Source organism: Cnephaeus nilssonii (genome assembly GCF_951640355.1).
Source record: "Cnephaeus nilssonii genome assembly, chromosome: 1".
Classification (NCBI taxonomy): Eukaryota; Metazoa; Chordata; class Mammalia; order Chiroptera; family Vespertilionidae; genus Cnephaeus; species Cnephaeus nilssonii.
In genome coordinates, this window is record NC_137072.1 from 48,632,802 (window position 1) to 48,655,289 (window position 22,488).

Genomic DNA, 22,488 nt, shown 5'->3' on the forward strand with positions numbered 1-22,488 from the left:
GGAGACATTTCTCTAACAAAAGGAACCAGGGCTTTTTGGAGAGATAGATGATTCCAGGACTGGGGCAGGGGAGGCCTGGGGTGAGCCTAGAGCAGCGATGGGCAACCTTTAGAGCTTGGTGTGTCAAACTTCGCCAAAAAACTGAGCATAACTCGGGTAGTGTGTCACTTTGAGGAAAAATCATTATTTCGCAAATGTTTCATCCTCAGGAGCAGCAACGGCTACGCGTGTCAGTGCTGACACGCGTGTCATAGGTTCGCCATCACTGGCCTAGAGTATTATTTCAGAAATAAGGAAGTGTTCAAAATCAAGCAGGGACATGTCAAAAGGAAACAGGAGCTAGAACAATAGACTCCCACTGGCCAAGATGGGGACAATTGAAGCATTAAAATAAATGATGACAGGTATGGCTTATAATACAGTGAATAACAAAATAATACTCAGTATGTAACAGTGAGTACATACTGTTATTTAAAAAGTTTTTAAAGGAATGTGGAGAAGAGAAAACTCCTTTTTTGAACATAGGAATTCCAAGTAACACAAAGTACAAGGAATGATATAAATAGAAATTCACAAATTTATAATCATCCATTACTAATAAAATTGATTCAGGAAAGAATCATCTCTGGATCTTAAAACCTTTGGGTAAAAGATGCTGAGGATGGTTTCTTGTATTAGGGTGGCAGCAGTAAAGGAGGTGGCAAGTGATTCGACTGAAGTCACAGCCAATAGGATTCCTGATGGATCAACTGTGGGGTACGAGAGCAAGAGAGGAGTTCAGGATAACTCCAACGATTTTGGCCTGAGCAACTGGAAGGATGGAGCTGCCGTTTTCTGAGAAGGGAAAGATACTAGGAGGAGCAGATTGGTGGGGAAGATTTGGAATTCAGATTTGGCCACACTAAGTCTATCAGACATCCAAATGATGACGTCTCTGAAGCAGCTAAGGCATGGAGCTTTGATTTCAGAGTGGAATCTAGGCTGGAGAAAAGAATGTGAAGTCATTAGTATAATATATATGCTACTTCAAGTCAGTAAGAGGGAGCAAACAAAGAAAGAGAAATTGTTCTAGGTCAATTTTTAGCTAAATACTTTAAAACTAGTTAAACAAGTTAACTTTCTTAACAAATTTAAGTTTAAATTTGTATTTTTAATTGGTGAGCAACCATTGAGTGCCCAAAGAATGAAAAAGAATTTAGTTCAATTCAGCAGGAGAATATATCATGAAAAATAAGACATGGTGCTTGCCCTCAAGAAATAAAGTCTAGAGATGATGAGACAGGTGTAGTAAATAACTGTGAGGCAATGTGAAGAACCGTAATAGAGATATGCAGGAATATCACAGGCCTATTAAATAGGAACACTAAAAGGCCATCTAGGTTGAAATGACAGCCAATCAGGGCAGATCTTCCAAAGGAGTCCTTAGACTAAAAAATATGGCAGAAAACTACATAGGAAATAAATTAGAAGACAAGGAGCTGAAATTATATTCCAAAGAACCAAAAATAAAGTCAGGATGAAACCTCCTCATAATTCAGAAGAAATGAAAAACATACATTAAAACTTCATAGCTATTCAAAGATAACTTACTGACAAAATACATTTTAAAAATGTGGAGACCCAGTGTAAATGAGAAATTGGGATCAAGTAGGATTATCAAGGTCGGCTTTTCGAGCTTGTCTTTGATAGTGAAAAGGAAAGTAAAAGGATTCAGAGGCTGCAAACGATGGTATTTACAAAAGAAGTAATAAGAAGCTGCATATAAGCAACCAAATGCCATGCACTCTTCACAAAGAATAAGGTAGCTACCCAAACTTGACACTCACAGAGCACTTACCACTGCTCTCTCCAAACACTAATTCATTTTAATTTTCCCAACAACACTGAGAGGTAGGTACTGTTTTTATCCCCCTTTTAATGAGGCACAGAGAGATTAACCAACATGTCCAAGGTTTCACAGCTTATAAGGGGAAGAACTGGATTTGAACCCAGGGTAGTGTGCTCTCGAAGATGTTATTAATCATTTTGCTTTATCAATTCTCTATAGGTCTATATGTTGCTGAGGAATGTCCTAAAAAATTCATTAAAGTGAAAAACACAAGGGGAGAGTATTTTATAAATGAACAGAGTATGTGTGCATAAATGCATATGCTTTAGAGTTTATGTTTTATATGTATTAGGTTGTACAATGAGCTTATCCATAAACATACACATGTAGGCATGTATATGCATGAAGTATTTTTGGAAGTCTATTCAAGAAATTCATAATAGTGCCTCTTTCTGGGGAGGAGAGGGATCTTGAATAGAAGGGAAACTTACTTTTCACTTATACATGTCTTTGTATTACTTGAATGTTTATTAAATGGATCTGATACTTTTAAACAAATAAGGAACTAGTTCTTATTTTAAAAAAATGAAACAATGGGAATGTCACATAGACATTGTCCAGTCTGGTCTAAAGAGGGAGTACACAGGGTTACACAATTTCAGTAATGAAGGGGGTTTACAAGTCTTCTCTGTTCATTGGCAGAGGAATTAATTGATGTTTGTTATTCTGAAATTTTTAATTTTACCAGTACTCATGTTTTTTGTTTGGGTATCTACCCACCCTTCATTCAGTCCACATGTTTGAAGCTTACCCACTGCCAGATCCAGGGGTGTAGCCAGGAAATGGCTGTTACACAATCACTCTGTTGCACACTCCCTGTCCCCAGTGACACCTCCAGGGGTGGACCAGGAAACAACGCAGACCAATGAGGACCTAGAAACCTCCATCCTGGAACCTCTGACACCTTTGTATCTAGGAACACAGGCTCTCTGCTGCAGGACCTGGTTCCCTAACAAGCTGCTGGGCCACCTTCTGGAGCTGAAGATGGGAGCCTACACCACAGAAGTCAGGGCTGAGAGATAGAGAGAAGCTACGTGGTCTAGTGCCATCTCTGAATCCAGTGACGTCTGATGCTAGCTAGCTCTTCCTTTGGACTTTTCAGCGTTTTAAACAAATAAATTTCAATTATTGCTTAGTTTTACTTGTTTTTTTTTCTCTTACCCGCCATGGAAAGATTCCAATGTATAGAGAAACTGAGGCAGAAAAAGCCCATTTAAACTCAGAAAAGTTTCCTAACTTGTTTAAGGTTTAAGTTCTAGTGTTCTAACTCGTTGGGACTAGCACACAGGTGGCGAGGTAGGGGAGGAGATGGAAAGGAAGGCTAGTGAGCTGGGACGAACAAGATGGAACGTAGATGGAGGAGCCTTGAAGGCTGCTTAAAGACTCTTACTGTTTTCAATAACAACCTACATTATTAGATCATGCCATCTGTCTCTTCTTTAGCCATATCTGATAGTATTAGTGCTTCTTCTGGGAAGATGGTTCCAGCATCTACTACAGGTAATCCTACCTAATAAAGAGGGAATATGCTAATTGACCCTCACGCCATCGCAAAGATGGCGGTGCCCACAGCCAATAAGGAGGGAATATGCTTGACTGCCACGCCCTCAAAGATGGCGGCGCTCACAGCCACAAGATGGCAGCACCCAGTCCCCTCAGCCCCGCTGGGCAGCAGGCGCGTGGCAAGGCCGGGCCCGCCCCTAGGCGGGCACAGCTGCTCCACGCACCTGGCTCCAGAGTCCCCCAATCCCCTCAGCACCCCCAGCTGCCCAGGGCTGGCCTGAGGCACAGGCAAGCCTCGGATGGCAGCTGCCCAGCCGCCCAGGGCTGCACGAGGCTCAGGTAACCAGGGCTGGCCGAGGCTTGTGCTGCCGGCAGTGGCAGCAGCAGAGGTGTGATGGGGCGTTGCCTTCCCCTGATCGCCAGGTTGCCTCCTGCCCCTGAGGGCTCCTGGACTGTGAGAGGAGGCAGGCTGGGCTGAGGGACCCCCCCCCTCCAGTTCATGAATTTTCATGCACCAGGCCTCTAGTATTATATATATATTACCTAGATATTATTCCAGTACTGGAGATATAGCAGTAAACAAAATAGAAAAAAATCATCCCTGCCTTCATGGAGCTAACCATCATTTTATAGGCATTTTTCATGGTTTTTTTAAATTAAAGACATAAACATGTCCAGAATGAACATTTAATGCTATTGACGTGCCAGGGATGGTGCTAGGTGCTTTGATGTCAATTCCTTCACTTAATCCTAATGCTATTCCTGTGAGGTAGGTATTTTTATTTTCATCTTATAAATAAGCAAAAGAAAGTTGGAAGAGATTAAGTGACTTGTTGAAGATCACACCGTATGTAAGGGCATAATCTTGAGTAAGATCTAGCTTGTTTTCAAGTATGATATTTTGCTCACTAAACCACAGCTCATTTTAACTACTATGTCACACATATCTCCACTTTAGCAACTTATTGGGTTTACTCAGATCCTGCGAAGTCCCTGGTATTATATAACACACAAATAAAGAACCTTATGCAAAGCAATTTATTATCTTCTCTTGATCTGACTATTGCTCATTGGGGTGATATCTAGGCTGTGATCTCATATCAGTTTTCCTTTTGAACTCTTGCAGTGGTATGCTAGAGTTGGCTTGACCTGCTCACAAAAGTTGATTGTTAAATTTTCAGAAATTTTGCAAGCCAGTTGACTTCATGCTGATAACTTGAAATCAGCCATGGTGGGAATATTTACATCAAGGAAATAGACAAATGCTACAAATCAGGGCTTATTTTGTTTCGTAGAGAACCAGTTATTAAAGATTTACTAACACACCACAGTATTTAAGGCCCATCATCCAGTCAAAGGAGAAATAAAATACGAATTACTTTCTTAAATAAGTTATTAAAAATACTGGAAAACTTTTCCAACTTGAAACATTTTCTACTACTCTCTAAATATATAATAATGATATATAAGGGAACATCATGGGTACATGTAAATGTCTTTCCCAGTGCACTGTGGGCTAAAGTGGTCATTATCTTATACTTTCAGGACCACTGGTTTTTAAGCTTAATGCTATAATATACTTGTAATGGGTTGACTAGTGTCCCCCCTTCCAAATTAATGTCCACCCAGAACCTCAGAATGTGACCTTATTTGAAAACAGGGTCCTTGCAGATATAATTAAGATGAGGTCAACTGGATTATGGTGGGACCTCAATGCAATGATTGGGATCTTTATAAGAGAGGGGAGAGGGAGATTCAGACAGAGCGACAGAAAGAGGTCAGCCATGGGCAGACAGGCAGAAATTGGAGTGATGAAGCCAAGCAATGCCACGGATCGCCAGCACCACCAGAAGCTAGGAACAGGCCAGGAAGGATTCTTCCCGAACCATCAGAGAAGCATGGCCCTGTAACAACTTGATTTTGGACTTCTAGCCTCCAGGTCTGTGAAAGCATAAGTTTCTGTTGCTTTAAAACACCCAGTTTGTGGTAAATTGTTATGGCAGCCTTAGGAAACTAATACAATACTCGTGCAAATTTGTATATGTATAGTGCGTAAGAGAAAACAGCTCAGGAGCCTAACAATCCTATATAATAAAAGGGTAATATGCAAATTGACCAAATGGCAGAATGACCAGAACGCCCTTGGCCCCTCCCCCTGGCCGGCCCCGTTCCCGAGTGGGTCCCCCCACCCCATCAGGGGCGGGGCCGGCCAGCAAACCACCTGCGGCCCCTCACCCCAGCCAGCCTACCTGATAGCCCTCATCAGGCGGGCCAGCTGGACCCCACCAGTACACGAATTCGTGCACCGGGCCTCTAGTCATTTAATAAATTCCTTTCTGGACTCCTGCTACCTATAAGATTTTCATAAGAAATCATGTGCTACATCTAAAAGTCAGCTTCTGGCACAGCATCTGGATTCACTCTCCCACCTTAATAATTAATAACCCCAGAGAAAAGAAGGACATGGTATAAACAGAGTCGAAGCAAAACTGAGTAGAGAGGTTGCACTGAAAATAAAAGGGAACTGGTGAAGCTTCTGTGTAGATCCATGTTCCATAAACCAATCAGCAAAGCTGCCATCCAATACTCAAAATAAAGTATGCGGGCATATAAAAATAGAAGCAACTATCATTTTTAAGTATTTACTAGGTGCCATGCATCGATCAGCTCAATTTATACAAATACATATGAAGTACATAGTATTTATCTCAACTTTACATATGCAGAAACTGAGGCTTGGCCAGGTGAAATAACACCACTGGTAAGTTGCAAAACTAGGAATCAACATCATGCCCAGCCCCGACTAACTGACGTCAGAGCTAATGCTTTAAAACCTAAAAGTGTGGTCCACAAGCCATCGGAACCTCACCCCAGACCTAGAACCCCTAAGTGTAGGACCAGCAACTGCAGCTATATTACCTCCTTCCAGCGCTTGAATTAGACACTGGTTACTTTCTCCTGTGCCCTGCATCTCACCCTTCCTTTCAAGTTTCCTGTCTCTCTGTGCTGCATTCCACAACATTACTTCAGATTTATTTTTCATTTTGATAATTCTTTCTTCCACTGTCTGTAATCTTGATTTTAACTTTTTCACTGAGTTAAATCCTTTCAGTGATTATGATTGCAATTTGGGGAATCTTGCTTCCCCCACCTCCCCCCAGCATTAGGTCATAAGCAGTTTCCCATGTTGTACAGAGACTTCATAATTACCTTTTAAAACTGTGGCATAATATTCTACCCCTGATTATACTATGGTTTACCCTAGTCCTTCATCTGTTGTTGTACCTTGTCATTGTAAGAAATGAATCCTTAGAAATTATCATATAATCCCAGGTTGGCTAAATGACTCATTGTGATACAGTGTGTGTGGAGTGGGTCCCAGGCATCTCTGTGCTTAGACTATTCTTGGTGATCCTGACGCACACCCATGATCAAGAAATGCAGATTTAAAGGACCTCCATGAGCAGAAATGGACCCTTAACATGATGATAATTCATGGCTAAGAGTGTAGAATCTTAAGTCACACTGCTGAACTGAAATCTTGGGCTCCCTCTCTGAAAGGCTGTGAGATCCAGGGTAAGCTTTTTTATTCGCTAGGCTTCCATTTCCTCATTTTTCAAACGAGGACCATAGAACCTACCTCAGTGGGCTATTGTCATGATTAAATGAGATGATGTAAGTAAGCACAACAAGCTATCCTTGTCATCATTCTGTTGGGTAGATGAGGACCTAAAAGTGAGAGGTATGTCTGTGAAAGTCTGCACACACTTCCAGTCCACCCTCCTGAGACCCCAGAGAGGTAAATGGAGGCTAGAGGATTCTGATCTGGCATCCACCTGGAGTGCCAGGAGAGGAGACTGCGATTGCAGGGTAGTTTACAACCTCACCTCTACACCTGCTGACAGGTTGAAAACGTTTCTCTGTGAAGGAGGAGGGATTACACATTCAGGGCTGTAGTACTTGGGTATATTCTCACCTTAACAAGAAGAATAATCACTATGTGAGTTAATGAGACCCAAATTTCTGAATGGAATGAGGAGATGCTATGCAACCTTTACTGGGACCACTGGGGTTAGAAGAAGCCATCAGAGATTTGCTTCAGCATGAACAATGGTCCTAGGAACAATCATGCATTTAAGGGAGAAAAATGGGAATGGCCAACAGAAGAAGGTCCCCAAGCCAGGACCGATAAAATTAAACTAAAATTCAGACAATTTGTAAATTCCAGGAGCCTATGGTTCTAATCACTTCTATGGGCTAAATTTTCATAGCTATGATCTGTGCTCGAGGTTTCCCCTAGCAAGTAGCTTCCTCTAGTTTATAATGGAGACTATGAATACATACAGTAAACTTAGAATTTAGAGGGCTATTTTAAAAAACATTCTACAAAGTAATTTTGTTAGAGCAGGAACTGACACAGTGCTCAGTGAATACCTGTTCAGTGAATTTGTTTTCTGTCCTTTGGCTTCAACCATTATTGGATAACTTCATGCTGAATCTATGGAAGAGCAAGAGAGAAAAAGCAGGGAAGCCTATTCACCTTTATTGGCTGTTGATACCAAGTCTCCCCTCTTTTCTACCCTACAACTGAAGTGAGGGGAGGCTTTGCTGGGCTTTGCGTTGAGCAACCTGAAGTATTTCAACTTGCCTAAAACGGGTAAAAAATGCAAAATTATAAATATAAGATTAAAAAGTACCAAAATTAAAAATAAAGACATTTATATATACACTAGAGGCCCAGTGCACGAAATTCATGCACGAGTAGGGTCCCTAGCAGCTGCCGGTGGCCTGCAAGGGCCTCCCTTCCCCTGGGGCCTCCCTTCCCCCGCTGCCTGCTGCCACCGCTGACCGGGGCAGGGGTGGACAGGAGGGAGGGCTGCGGGCGGTTGGCCGGCCCCACCCCCTGGTCGAATGCCCTGTCGAACTCCTGGTTGAGGGGACAATTTGCATATTAGGCTTTTATTATATAGGATTAGTTTTTTAACTAGCTACTGTCAAAAAACTAAAGTAACATGTACTCTATGACACTGGTCTTTAACTGTGTTTGAATCCTTCCCTTTGAAAATCTGATAAAAGGACATACTTATATCCCCAGAAAAGTGTATACATACATACACAAAATGCTGCATACAAATTCAGAAATCCAAAATCCTTCTGAAACCACCCAAAGGGATGCAGATTACAAAGCCCTTCTCTTCAATATACACTGAGTGGCCAGATTATTATGATCTCTGAACGCATAATAATCTGGCCACTCAGTGTGTGTGTGTGTGTGTGTGTGTGTGTGTTAGAGGCCTGGTGCAAGAATTCGTGCATGGGTGGGGTCTGGCCAGGGGGAGGGGACATGGGCTGTTGGCCGGCCTGCTTGCTGGTCGAACTCCTGGTCGAGGGACAATTTGCATATTAGCCTTTTATTATATAGGATATACACTGAGTGGCCAGATTATTATGCGTTCAGAGATCATAATAATCTGGCTACTCAGTGTATATATACACAGGGCTCTGTCCATAGGGAATACAGTGATTTTCCATTATTAACATATGCGAACAGCTTCGGAGTGTTGATGGAAATTTTAATAAATGCTATGGACCAGGTTCTATATGCTTTCCTAATTGATTGTTGGTGATCTTCCCTGTTGTTTTCAGAATTGAATCAGATTACATTATTCGAAATTGGTATTACAACTAGTTCCTTAAAATGGCAAACCTCCCAAACCAGACAAGTCTACACAAAGGAAAGGAAGGTTATGCAAGGATATGTGATATCCTTAAATGCCACAGCAGATCAGCCAGTCTTTATTTGACCTGGACAGAAACTTAGCATTTAGGATTTTTCAGTGAGAGGCACCAATAATCGATTTGAAAATAATTAGTTTTGGCAGGGGGGTGGGGAAGGACAACAAAATAGCTGCTGTTGACCATTCACCATATGCCTCCTGTTCAACCTAAAACACTCAGGAAAGAAAACATAAGTGACAATCGGCTTTCAGAAAACATGTGATTAAAATAGTCACACTGCCCTAACCGGTTTGGCTCAGTGGATAGAGCGTCGGCCTGCGGACTCAAGGGTCCCAGGTTTGATTCTGGTCAAGGGCATGTACCTTGGTTGCGGGCACATCCCCAGTAGGGGGTGTGCAGGATGCAGCTGATCGATGTTTCTCTCTCATCGATGTTTCTAACTCTCTATCCCTCTCCCTTCCTCTCTGTAAAAAGTCAATAAAAAAAAAAAATAGTCACACTGCCCTCACCAGTTTGCTCAGTGGATACAACGTCGGCCTGCGGACTGAAGGGTCCCAGGTTTGATTTTGGTAAAGGGCATGTACCTCGGTTGCGGGCACATCCCCAGTAGAAGATGTGCAGGAGGCAGCTGATCAATGTTTCTCTCTCATCGATGTTTCTAACTCTCTATCCTTTTCCCTTCCTCTCTGTAAAAAATCAATAAAACATGTTAAAAAAATAAAAATAGTCACACTTACATCAGTGATGTTTCCAGTTGTTGTCCATGCATTTGATACTGATAACTAAAGAGAAAATAAGAATACCACGGGCAAGCTAGTTGTATGTTAGAGTCAAGGCCGGGTGCTGATTTCTGTTTGGCATGGGGTGAGCCCCACTAGAGGATGCCACCGCAGCTGCGAATGGGTGCTTTCGGGAAGAGAAGCAGGGAGGGTTCTGAAGCCCTGTGGGGCTGCTCCTGCTGGCACCTGTCCACCTCTGTGAAGAGGAAGGCAGTGTGTTTGATTAATAAAAATCTCCTGCATAACTTTCGGGAAAAAGAGGGAAATGAGCCTTCCCTGGCACTCCTTGTTGAGTCAAAGACAGGCAGGGACAAGCTTGGCCTCAAGGAAGGTGCCTGTGCTTTTCTGCCAGCCTCTGCCATTAGGAGCTCCCGATGAAATCAGAACTGAGGAAACTTTAAAGGGAAACTTTACAGGACAGCATAATAGATTATTAAATGTTTAACAACAGGAAGCTTTTATTTTATTTTTTTAAAAGAAAATCAAGACATAAGAGTTAGACTGCATATTTACTTTAGATTTTTGTCTCTATTATTATTATGATTTGCTGTAAAAGTCAGAATGCACTGCACATTGTGAATGAAAAAGTTTTATCTAGATGATAAAGAGGAATCAATAGGATCAAAGTGAACACTAATCTTCAATGAAGCCCAGTTTTAACTCTTATTTGCCTTGGAAAAGGACGAAGCCAGTGAAAACATTTCAGAGAATGAAAACTCAGAATAGAAGTCTATGCCTGAAGAAGGAAAAAGTGATGAATGGGTGAGGCTTTAGCTGTAACTAGGTCTTATTTTAGAAAGAGGGAGAGAGCTCAGAAGCAAATACGGTAAAACGTTAATATGTATTAAATTGAGATGGTGATACCAGGTGTCTGTTATTAAATGAACAGTTTTTAAGTGTTCTATATGCTTGAAATCCTTTATAATTAAAACAGTTGTTAAAAGAGAATGTGACGACTTACACAGCAAAACTCTAGAAAGCTAACTGGGGTTCTCCGACCTGAAATAAACATGCAGAGCACCGGGTGGTGCGGTAGCCTGAGTTCTAGAAATAATCTCGACAGAGTAAGAGAGTGTCTAAGCCGAGCCTACACCGAGCTTTTCTGAAACAGGGTTTCAAACACGGGACAAAATTCAGTAGGAAAAGGAGGGTCGGTGCAGCCTCCTAGAGTTAGTTTTAAAATGACTTAACCTGAGGAATATGTGGACAATCAGCAAGAGGCTAGGCCAAGCAGGTTATATATTTACATGGTCTGTAAAGCACAGTTACGGATCTGCACCCCCAACCTCAGCCAGTCCCTACAGCTTTCAGGTGGCCCCGACCCTTTGCTGCTGCCTGCATATGACTGAGTACACGCTGAACCACGGGCCTCTCAAGGGAGTGGTGTGATCTCACAGAGGCATGATGGGAAGAGGCAGGGAGGCTGGAGTGGAGAGAAGAGGAAGAGGCTGTATGAGTATGTAGGTGAGGAAAAGGCAGAGCCCATAACATTTTACAGTTAAACCTGACAAATGTACTTTACTAAATATGTAGTGTATGTAAATCTCAGAAATGTTTTCCCCCCAGTAAATGTAAATGCCCTCCCTTTGAAGTCCCTGGGGAATGGATTTTGGAGTGAAAGTGGGGCACTCGCCCTTATACCTCCCTCCACGGAGGCTGGATGAGGACCACAAGGCTCCGCAGGGGCACTGCCTTGACTGAACCCCTCTCCACTTTCACTTTCTCTTCTGTAACAGTTTATGCCGAGAGCCAACGGAACTCACATGTTAACTTTCAGATATGCAGTTATCATAGAATATGGAATATTTAAGATATGTTTACTTCTCTTTTCTTTCTCCTTAATATCCACCTCTGCTAGTTCAGAGGTTCTAGAAGAAATTATAGTCACCATGACCATCATCTTGAAAATAAGTATCTACCAATAATCAGGAAAGGTACATTTGCCAAATAATATACCTAGGCAATCCCCTGTAACCTATGGCCACAGCTTTCGAGTAGCAAAGCATGCACAGGACAAGGTTAAGGTTGACTGGACACTGCATCTGGATGGGTGGTTTATAAGCAGGGTGATTTTGCCTTCCAGGGGACATTTGGCAATGTCTGGAGATACTTTTGGTTGTCACAGCTGTAGGGATGTTATTGGTATCTAGTAGGTAGAAGCCAGGGATGCTGCTGAATATCCCATAAGGCACTGGAAATCCCTTTACGACAGAGTTTTCTGGCTCAAAATGTCAACAGAGCGGAGTTTGAGAACCCCTGGTCTAGCCGTGTCTGTCCACGCTTTCCTCACAGCCTCACCTGGAGTGGGTGCCTCATGACCTATTGCAGACCACAGGGACAGCTGTGAAGGTCCTCCTGAGAGGAGACACACAATGAGAGTAAGTCTTTCCTCCGCCAAATTTTTAACCTTTTGCACTCGGATGTCGAGTGTGACTCAACACGGTTAGCATTAGAATAAAGGAATCGAGAAAAAAGCAAGCGAGTGCAAAGGGTTAAAGGGATTTAAAATCCCCTTTTAAACTGAAAGGTCACCCTCATCTATTCATTATGAAAAGACTACTGAAAGTGATATTGGGAGAAGAGCTCTGGGAAAAATATCTCATGGTTGTCGCTTTCTCTTCCTCCTCCCCATCCTTCTGCTCAAGAGCTTCTAAGATAAATAAAATTACTTCCTTCAACTGTAACGAACAACAGAGTCATTTAAACTCTCAGTGGACGAGAACAGGCTAGAAGAACAATGCCAGCTTGTAACAGATCTCTACACTGTTCTTCCTTTTCTTATAACTGGATTAAATGCTTAATGCTTAATACATATATGTGGAATAAGTGAATAAGAAATAAATGGGTAGCTGGAATAATAAAGCCATTAGCTGAGGTTTAATAATGACCAATTTACACATGCGTATTTTGACTTCCTTTAGTATCAGTTGTTTATATATCTGTATCTCCCACTGAGTATTAAACTCACTGATACAGAAACTATAGTTTGAGAAGAACATCTAAGCACCATTGGGTTGTTTCATTTCTAATTATTTTGTAAATGTAAGGCAGCAACCACCACGTGAGAAGACTGCATGAAGACTGAGCATAAATGGATGCATGAAGTTTTTAAATAGATAACACACTTACAGCAAAGTTAATGAATGCCATATACTTGTTAGTATCAAGAATGGCTACTCAGAGCAAAAGAAGTAAATCGTTCATGAAAATACTACAATTTATATTTTTGTACAGAGCCAGGCCAGAAAAAACTCCCAGTTTTTTCTTCTTAATGTTAATTCTTCAGTAATTATAATCGGTGTCAATGCTGATAACATGTATCTTTCTATTATCCTATCACAAGTACACACATGAACACATACTAAATATATATATATATGTATATATATATATACACAGTATATACAGTGTGTATATATATATATATATATATATATATATATATATATGTATATGGCACACAGATACATATGTTGAAAAGATAAGTGCTGGATCTGATTCCCTAATATCTGAGGACCCTGAGCCTCTCTCTCCCTTTTTTCCAGAGTTATAATTCTCTGCCCCTATTTCACCATTGTCCTCCCACGTCCTGCCCCCTCGGTCCTTGCCCCCAGCAACCCAAATGCACACATTCCATGAGCAATAGTCAGCTGTAGGATAAAGAGCCACAGTCTTGTGAGAAAGGCAAGTTATTTCTTCTCTCGGAGCCTCAACTTCCTCATAAGCATTACACTTTTAACTTACCAGGGTTGTTATGAGGATTAGAAGAGGTAATAATATGCAAAGCACTTGGCAAATCTTTGGTGCTTAATAAATGCTAATTCTCTTGTTTAACTGCTGCTCCTCTTTCCTCATCTAGATTCCAAAGGACTGTGACCATAAGACTGTCATCTCCTGTGAACTAAACACATCATATTTACCCTGCTCAATGACCCTGAAAAAGGAAAACATCTTTCATTCCACAGGAGAGCTAGAAGACTTAAAATGCAAATGTGATTGGTAGAATCCACACTCGATAATATGGGTGGGTTTCCTTCAAAAGGTAAAGAGTGACATCACAGTATTCTGTGTTTTGTTTCAGAACAGGGGTAAGAAATTAGAAAGATCTGGGCTAGAAGTGGGGAGGAGGAAAGGGAGGAAACAAGATGCAAACCTGGCAACCAAAGACAAATGTCCTTGGCATCGTGATTGTCCTGAGGGCCTGTCCTGCTGTCCCTCACTGATTCACAAGAACAAACACAAAAACTGAGGCCAAAAGCGTGTCATATCCTAAGGGGTGCACACACCTTAGTGGGAACTAAGTTGGTAACCTTTTGCTGAAGCCTTGAATTATTGAACAATACGAATTTTTATAAACAATGAAATTGTAATTGTTGGCAGGTTTATCTGCAAAACGATTATCAGTCAGTCAGTGAAACATGGCACCATTTATGAAAATAAAAAACTCAAATTAACTTAAACAAAGATATTCTTCTTAAATTAACAAACAGAGAAAGAACCTGAAGGTGTGTAAAGGGCTCGACCAAGCACACCACAGGCACATCATCAAGCGGTACATTCCAGGGACCTCCACGTGTGGGTGGACATTTGCTCAAGCAGAGACCCTGTGGTACTTCCAGTCTAAGAGACTCTACGAAGTATATACCATCAATATTTCTGCATTTTACATATTAGGGTACTGAGGTTTAGAAGTGAATAACCTAGTCAAAGACATGCAGATAGTAACAGTCTGGACCTGAATGCGTGATCTTAAATATTATGTTATACAATCATACACTCAGTCATCTGTTTCAGTTTTCACTAAATCTCTAAAAAGCTGAAATCAAGCACTTCTTTTAAAGATTTCTTAATGTATCAAGAGGTATACAATTAAAAAATCCTTTAAAGTGATGAAGAAATAGTAAAAGTTGGTTAGCTAAGATTGAAATAATTTCTACTGAATGGAAATAATAATGTTTCAAAAATCTGTCACTTCTGTTGCTAACAGACACATTTCTATTTGAAAATTATAATAATAATAATGTGAATATTTCAGTTTAGGGGTAAAAGCAAATTGTATTCATGTAAAGCAGTTCCTTACTTGCACTGCTAAGAAATCAAATCTTCCAAAATCCACATAGGAAGTCATCATGAACTTACTTTGACCTGAGGGTAGGACTTCTTGTTCTTTTCACTAGATGCACCAGGGAGTCCGCCATGGGACGGGCCTTCACAGACATAACGGAAACGAAATCCTCTCTGCAAAGGTGAGCACAGAGCCAACACGTTTGAGACATACTTACTAAAAAGTACCAGGGCAAATTATATACAAAGTTTTAATTCTTTTGTGTATTAGATGAGAGAGAAAAAACAAGAAATGTGTGAAAGAGGATTATGTAAATGAAAACCACTTTTCCCATAATCTTACTATGAACATTGAGGTTAATTGGTATTTTGTGCACTGGTGGCTTTAAAGTGAGGTCCCTAACCCTGTAGAAACTCTCCTGCTATGCACAGGTGGGGAGTGAACTGCTGAAGAGTTTAAGCCTTGGACTGGACATGCTACAGCTTGTTTGAACCAGAGCTTCTTCATCTCAAATTGCTGCCGCCAAGCTCTGAACTTGGCCATATTACACTCCAAGTTATGCTTCTTTGACTCTTACTTAAAGGAATTCCTTTATCTACTCTGGTTACAGTTGGTTCAGCAGGGAATACAGAAATGCCTTGTTAAATATAGCATGTCAGTGTTGTAGACACATCCTATGCTGGATGCCACATTTGGCCAGTTTCTCTCAATAATTCAGAAGATAAGATTTTTGATTTTATGATTATTGGGATTATCAAGCTCAAACTCTCTATATGAACTGACCTGAACGAGTCCAAAACCAGTCTCTTCAAATATTATTAACTCAAGAATTTGAAAACTGTTGTAAATCAATGTAGAGTTAGCTGAAAGTCTTCACTATATGGACTACTGCGGGCTGAAAAACCCTAAGTCCTATATTTTTATAATCTATACAAATGAGACTGGACTAGACTACCTTTAAGGTCTATCCCAGTTCTAACATTTTATGATTTGCAAAACTAACCATTATAATTTGTATACAAAGAGTAAAACAAGGGCAATTATGAGAATGGATCTCATAATCTTAATATTAAGGGAACTTTCAATCTATTTCCTGAAAGATGCAACTTTATAATGATGTAAACCAATGTGTGGTAGCATCAGTCGTTTATAATTATACAGTCACTAACTGGATGGTTTTTCATTTCTCAAATCCACCCTTTGGTGAAAAGAGTTTGTTAATATCCTTTAAGTAATAACCTCACCTGTCATTTATTTTTATTGTGGGACTGACTTCATCTAAACAGCGCTAGATCACTAGGCCATAAGGAGCTCGCACACCCACTGCTCCCTGGTGGGGTTTCTACCCTGCACAGTCATAGCAACTCTGTTGTTTTTTTAATATATTTTTATTGATTTCAGAGAGGAAGGGAGCGATAGAAACATCAATGATGAGAGAGAATCGTTGATTGGCTGCCTTATTAGGGCCCCCCACTGGGGATCGAGCCCACAACCCGGGCATGTGCCCCAAATGGGAATCCAACCATGACCTTCTGGTTCATAGCTTGACGCTCAACCACTGAGCCACACTGGCTGGGCAAACACAAAGGTTTTAACAGCTTTGAACTCATCAATCAATGTAAAATTTTCACCCTCCTTAGCCTGCACTACATTTCATTATTCCTTGTGTAGGGTCCTGGGAAACAGTCTCTGAGTGGTCCAGGGGTCCCGAGTGAATTTAAATCTCTGGCATCTGGAACTCTCTGTCCCCATACTCTCTGAGATTTTCCTGATTTGCAAAGAGGCTCAGCCCTACAGCATGTTTCAGGGGACAAATAGGGCCTGAAGTAAGTTCTCTAGTGAAGGAAAGCTTCTCAAGTCACAGGTCTGGAGGTGTGATCAACTTGTCAAAGTGGGACCTAAATACCAGAGAAGACTTTTGAGGTGCAGTTAGTCATTTAGGGGCAATTCTTCTATTTTGCCTCTCAAAAAATTAAAACTAAAAAAATACAAATTCAGCCCTATACCTTTGGTAGACAAAGGCTGTTGCTTATTTTTAATAGTTAAAGTATCAGCATATGCAACAATTAGCATCCAGAATAAAGGCAGAAACTCACTTGACTGCTACTCAATTTAAATACAACTTCAGTTTTTAAACAGTATTAGATAATTACCAATGAATAATTTGCAACAGAACTGGATATTTTAAAGATTAGCAGTCTATGCTATGACTCATCTCTGTCAGAACTGGGGAGAATTGTGGCAAAGAGACCTCAAAGGACAAAAAAGAACATTTTTCTAACTTTTATTTTTTAAAATGCAATAAAATAATTCATTATCTTGAATCACAAAATTCCTTTAGGACAGTTGGAAAAATATAGCATGTGTACTTTTATGTTTTATTGGGAGTGGTATCAAATAGAATATGAGTAAAGAGACGTGTCTTAATAGCTTGCTTAAGTTTAAAAAAATAGATATTTTTCATGGTTGCATAAGAGTATCTAAAGTTCTGAAGGAATTTTAACCTGAGGGTAGAAATTTCTTACTTTTTTAAAAGGAAGATAGAGTGTCTTCAAATGCATAGTCTAGATGCATTTCTGATTCTGTGTTTCTGAGATTAAAGGTTTGTGAATCCACAGCCATTCATCTCAGTATCTCCATTTGCTTAAAATGAGTCATCAACCTCAAAGCCAAACCTACATCTACCCAGTCAGAAAGTCTGACTTGAATACAACTTTCTTACTTTCACTGGAGTCAGACATCAAAATAACATCAGTTTGGTAAATAAACACAGTGTTTTACTCAGATGAGCTTTTACATCTCCACATATAGTGAATTATGATTTGAATTTTGGAAATACCTTAAGGTAAGTTATAAATATCAATTTTTCCTTATAACTGTTAGAGCCATAATAAGAAATGCATTTAAAATTCTCATTGTGGTGCTATGCTTATGAAAACAGGTATTTGAAAACATGCTTTGGTATGCAGACAAATAACTTTTAGTTGATTTCTCATTTTCACAAATGACCCAGATCTTCCAATTAGAAAATTTTCCAGGAGGCCAGACCCCTGCACAAAATTTTAGGGATAAAGTTCCCCTGGGAGGGTCTTTGAGGGAATTGGTGACCAGCTGTGAGAAGTCACCACTATGGAATTGGACATAAGTAAAGGAAAGAAATGTTGGCAGACTGTGGAGTCTGGTTGTGTCACCTATAAGCTACTGGAGCAATGCCCCAAAATCTCATGTGGCATTCCAGTCCCTACACCAAAAACTTTTATCTAAGTTCAGCCTTATAACGATAGTCTATTGGTCATAGTTAAGATATTTATACCCTTTAAATCTTGACCAAAATCCAAATACATATGTAATGCCACAATTATAGTAACCACAACAAATGCTTTAAGTTCTTGACCTAGTTAGCATTTGCTAAATGCTACACTCACTCACCTGAGCTACTAAAAACATTTAGGAAAAGTATTGGGTAATGTAAGTGCAGGACACCAGGTACACAAACCCACCGTCTCACACAAGTTTGGTAAGCACATCCATTCAGAGATTTACTGACTGTCCTCAATCTGTAGAGGCCTATACCAGTGGTCAGCAAACTCATTAGTCAACAGAGCCGCAGTTTGCCGACCACTGGACTATACCATCACTTCTATCTCCTAATAACTGAAATCTACAGGCAGATGTTAAAGATTCTCTTTCTTCCTCTTTCATAGCACCCGTTCCACCCGCTTTCCAATCACTATTATCGACAGATTTGAAGCAGGGTGAGGAGGCCACTTCTATTCCCAGAGATCCTCTACAGAATCCAGTGGAAAGAGGAAGAACCTGAGGAAATAAAATGCTCCTTCTCTTGACTACAAAGAGGCTGAGTCTAAAGTTAACACCAGAAGGAAGAGAACTCAACTGTCCATTCTAATACTATTCATCTCCCACTGGTGATTTTAATACCTTAGGGCCATGGTCGGCAAACTGCGGTTCGCGAGCCACATGCGGCTCTTTGGCCCCTTGAGTGTGGCTCTTCCACAAAATACCACGGCCTGGGCAAGTCTATTTTGAAGAATTGGTGTTAGAAGAAGTTTAAGTTTAAAAAATTTGGCTCTCAAAATAAATTTCAATAGTTGTACTGTTGATATTTGGCTCTGTTGACTAATGAGTTTGCCGACCACTGCCTTAGGGTACATGTTCTAAAGACAGCACAGAAAAGGCTGGAGCTACTAAAGGTGGGAGGAAGGCTAAGAAGTACTGCATGTGATGGACATGACTGATGGATGTAATTTCATGTATGTGAGCTGCATGTATGTATTATTTCTGTATGAATGGAGAGAGCCTATCTTTCCTAGGAGTGGCTGGTAAGCAAAGTTGGTGGAGACAGCAAGATACCAAGGATCTATAATTAACGGAAGTTTTCCGGAACTACATATTGAGGCTCAGGACGGTCTGCAGAATGACTAAGAGAAATGTCAAATGGACGAATGAAGTTGCTACCATTTGGCAAGTTGTTGGTCTTCTAGATCAGCTACTTCCTTCACAAAATTCAGTGACTATTTTTTGGTGCTTGATATATTAATATTCGACTTATGGATCTAACATTTAAAGAGAAAGTTCCCACTCCTTTCATCTTCTTACCTGTTTAGGTTGCTCTAATATTTGAAGGTATGGGCCATCTGCTAAAAACAAAAACAACAGACAAAAACCAAAAGAATGTGAGGCTTCTCAAATTTGGTATAAAATATTAAGCAAGCAAAAAATTGAAATTATGTTTTAAAATAAAATTTTCAATGAAAATTTTTAGCTAAGATTCCACAAGGATATAATTTACCTTCCTCATTTGAATATTAAATTTATTATTATTTTAACAGTTTTATACCTTTAGAGAACCACAATAAAAAAAACATTTTTTGAATGGTGATGGTACATTGTACAACCTAACAAAAGGCCTGGTGTTTGGTAAAGATTAATATGTGAATAGCTTTCATAATCTTGTGTACTAACAAAGCATTTTAAAAATGACATAAATGCCAATTAAAAGCAGCAATGACTTCCTAGACTCTATGACTTCTTTTTTTTTTTCCTTTCCTTCACAGCATTAGATACTGACTTCTTTCCTTCAGAGGGGATGTGCTTCCTGTGCCATTACCAGACTGAAATGACACCTACATGTGTGAAACACACAGGTAATGGTCTCAGGCTGCCTGCTTTTCCTTATGTTACATTCCCGGCTCCTTTTCCTTACTTGAATCCATAGAACTAGCCTTCATTCCCTAACTAGCTAGCTTGTTCCCGCTCCTTCTCAAATTTAATTTGGTCTACCAGGTATGATGGACTTTTCTAATAAATCTATAGCTTTTGATGTTTGTATACAATTTCTGAATACTGTGCTCTGATATAAACTTTGATCTAAAAAAGCAGAAGCATTTTGTAAAATCCTGAAAATAACTTAACATCTTTTATTTATTTTTCAATTACAGTTGATAATATTCTTTTATGCTAGTTTCTCACTATTAATTCTTCTAAAAGCACTTGAAGTTTTCCTATTATTTTCGCTAAATGATGATATTTCTTTTAAAAATGTGAAATTTTTAAAGGTTTGGGAATTTTGTTAGTGAAATGGGGCAATTTTTCTTTCAGGGAACACACTCAAAACTTAAATCAACTAGAAAATTAGATTTGATACCCATATAATATTTGTTTTAATGCTAAATTTTTTTGGTCACATGTCTATCCAATGATGTGACACCCACTTTTATAGAGAAATGTAAAAAACAGCATAATGTTATAGATTTTTAATATATATATTTATTAACTTCAGAGAGGAAGGGAGAAGGAGAGAGACAAACATCAATGATAAGAGAGAATCATTGATCGGCTGCCTCCTGCATGCCCCCTGCTGGGGATTGAGCCCGCAACCTGGGCATGTGCCCTTGACCGGAATCGAACCCAGGACCCTTCAGTCCGCAGGCTGATGCTCCATCCACTGAGCAAACCAGCAAGGGCAATGTTATAGATTTAACAGCTGTACTATATCTCATAGTTTTCAACAAGTAATAGAACTACTTATGATTTTATATAAAATAGTCTATGTGAAAATTACAACATTGGTATCCATGATCTTTCTGCCCTTTAAAACGTGAATAAAATAGCATACATCTTGGATTATAAAAACTTGAACTATGCTACTGCAATAGAGAGGAAATATAACAATAAAAATGACGAGGTAATAACTGGGAAATAAGTCTTTTTGGTATAATTTTAAGAGCTTTTCTAATATGGCAAAATAATTTCTACAATGTGAAACTGACTACAGAATATTTACTAAGATAGTTCTCTTGGTAATCTTATTTCTACTTCCATAAAACTTGATGAAATAAAGACATGAAAGCATTTGCCTCGGGATACTGTTTGGCATCTATAGGCATTAAATGGAAAGGTTTATGTTCCCCTAAGGGCAGAACCAAGTTCTGATGTTTTCAATAAAGCATTAATACTAAGAAAAACACTTTGATCCCCAGAATTGAAAGTTGACAGGAAACACAGAAGCTACCAAGATATTTACTTGTTCTTCACAGGAAGCTGACCTAGAGTTCAAATTGGACAGCAGTTCAGGAGATCTTAAACTCAGGAGTCTACAAAATGTGTTTTCTGGGGTAAAGAGAAAAAGACCTCAGCAATACAACTTTTGATGGTGAAGGTGAAGGAAAAGCAGATTTATTAATATCCTCCCATGAAGTCCCAGAAATAATAGAGATTAAAATGTAGAAAAACATTCTGATCTAAAAGATAAGTACCAGAATAACAATAATAGGTGTTATTATTGTTTAAATGAGAATGATACAAATTCTTCCACTGAGGCCAAGCAAGTCCATGTTAAATCGAAGAGCTGAGGTCCACTTCGGTGATTACGAAACACCCTGTTTTATATACAGCTCCCATCATTGACTCACACTGTGCTTGTGAATGTGCCCCTCACATCACCAAGGTACCATTGGTGATGTGAGGGGCACATAAAAAGAACCATCACACAGAGCTTACATACAAATCAATAAATTAAAACAAGCTGTGTGTGGAGATGATTAACATAGTCACTTTAGAAGGAAGGATGATTATCCTATGTTTTATCCAACTGGGCAGAATGTAAAGCTAAAAGCTTTTTTAAAAGATTATTTTTTCCTACTGAGCTGATTTTTATGATTTTTGTACACTTGTATCCCCAGTGCCTGGCATACACAATAGATACTCAAATGAGTGTTTTTGTAATAGATCAGAGGAGTTGAAACCACCCGAGTCTGGGACAAAACAAAGAGGAGTTAAAAATAACTCAGAGATGGTAAGATTGGCTAAAAGGGAAAATCCTTACATTGAGTGAAGAAATTCCTTCTGAGCTGTCTTAGCAGATATTAGCAACAACTGTAAGTCATACAATGGGAAATGGGGGTGAAACATTTTTTGTGCAAATATATTTCAAGAAAGTATATTAAAAGATTGTGTGTGTTTTTTAAATCCTCAACCGAGGATATTTTTCCATT

General features: G+C 39.7%; 1 protein-coding gene across 4 annotated transcripts in view; it reads right to left on the reverse strand.

Annotated features, from left to right (window-relative positions):
- NFKB1 (nuclear factor kappa B subunit 1) overlaps positions 1-22,488 on the reverse strand; it is a 129,131-nt gene that overhangs the window by 80,365 nt on the left and 26,278 nt on the right. For 2 of the 4 annotated variants that reach the window (XM_079774498.1, XM_079774500.1), the window contains 2 exons: positions 19,592-19,629; positions 15,049-15,147 (listed from right to left, as the gene is read on the reverse strand). In XM_079774498.1, coding sequence (XP_079630624.1) covers positions 15,049-15,147; positions 19,592-19,629 — 137 coding nt within the window. Of the gene's footprint in view, positions 1-15,048; positions 15,148-19,591; positions 19,633-22,488 lie in introns of all 4 variants that reach the window. The other 2 variants (XM_079774497.1, XM_079774499.1) reach the window with 1 other exon arrangement.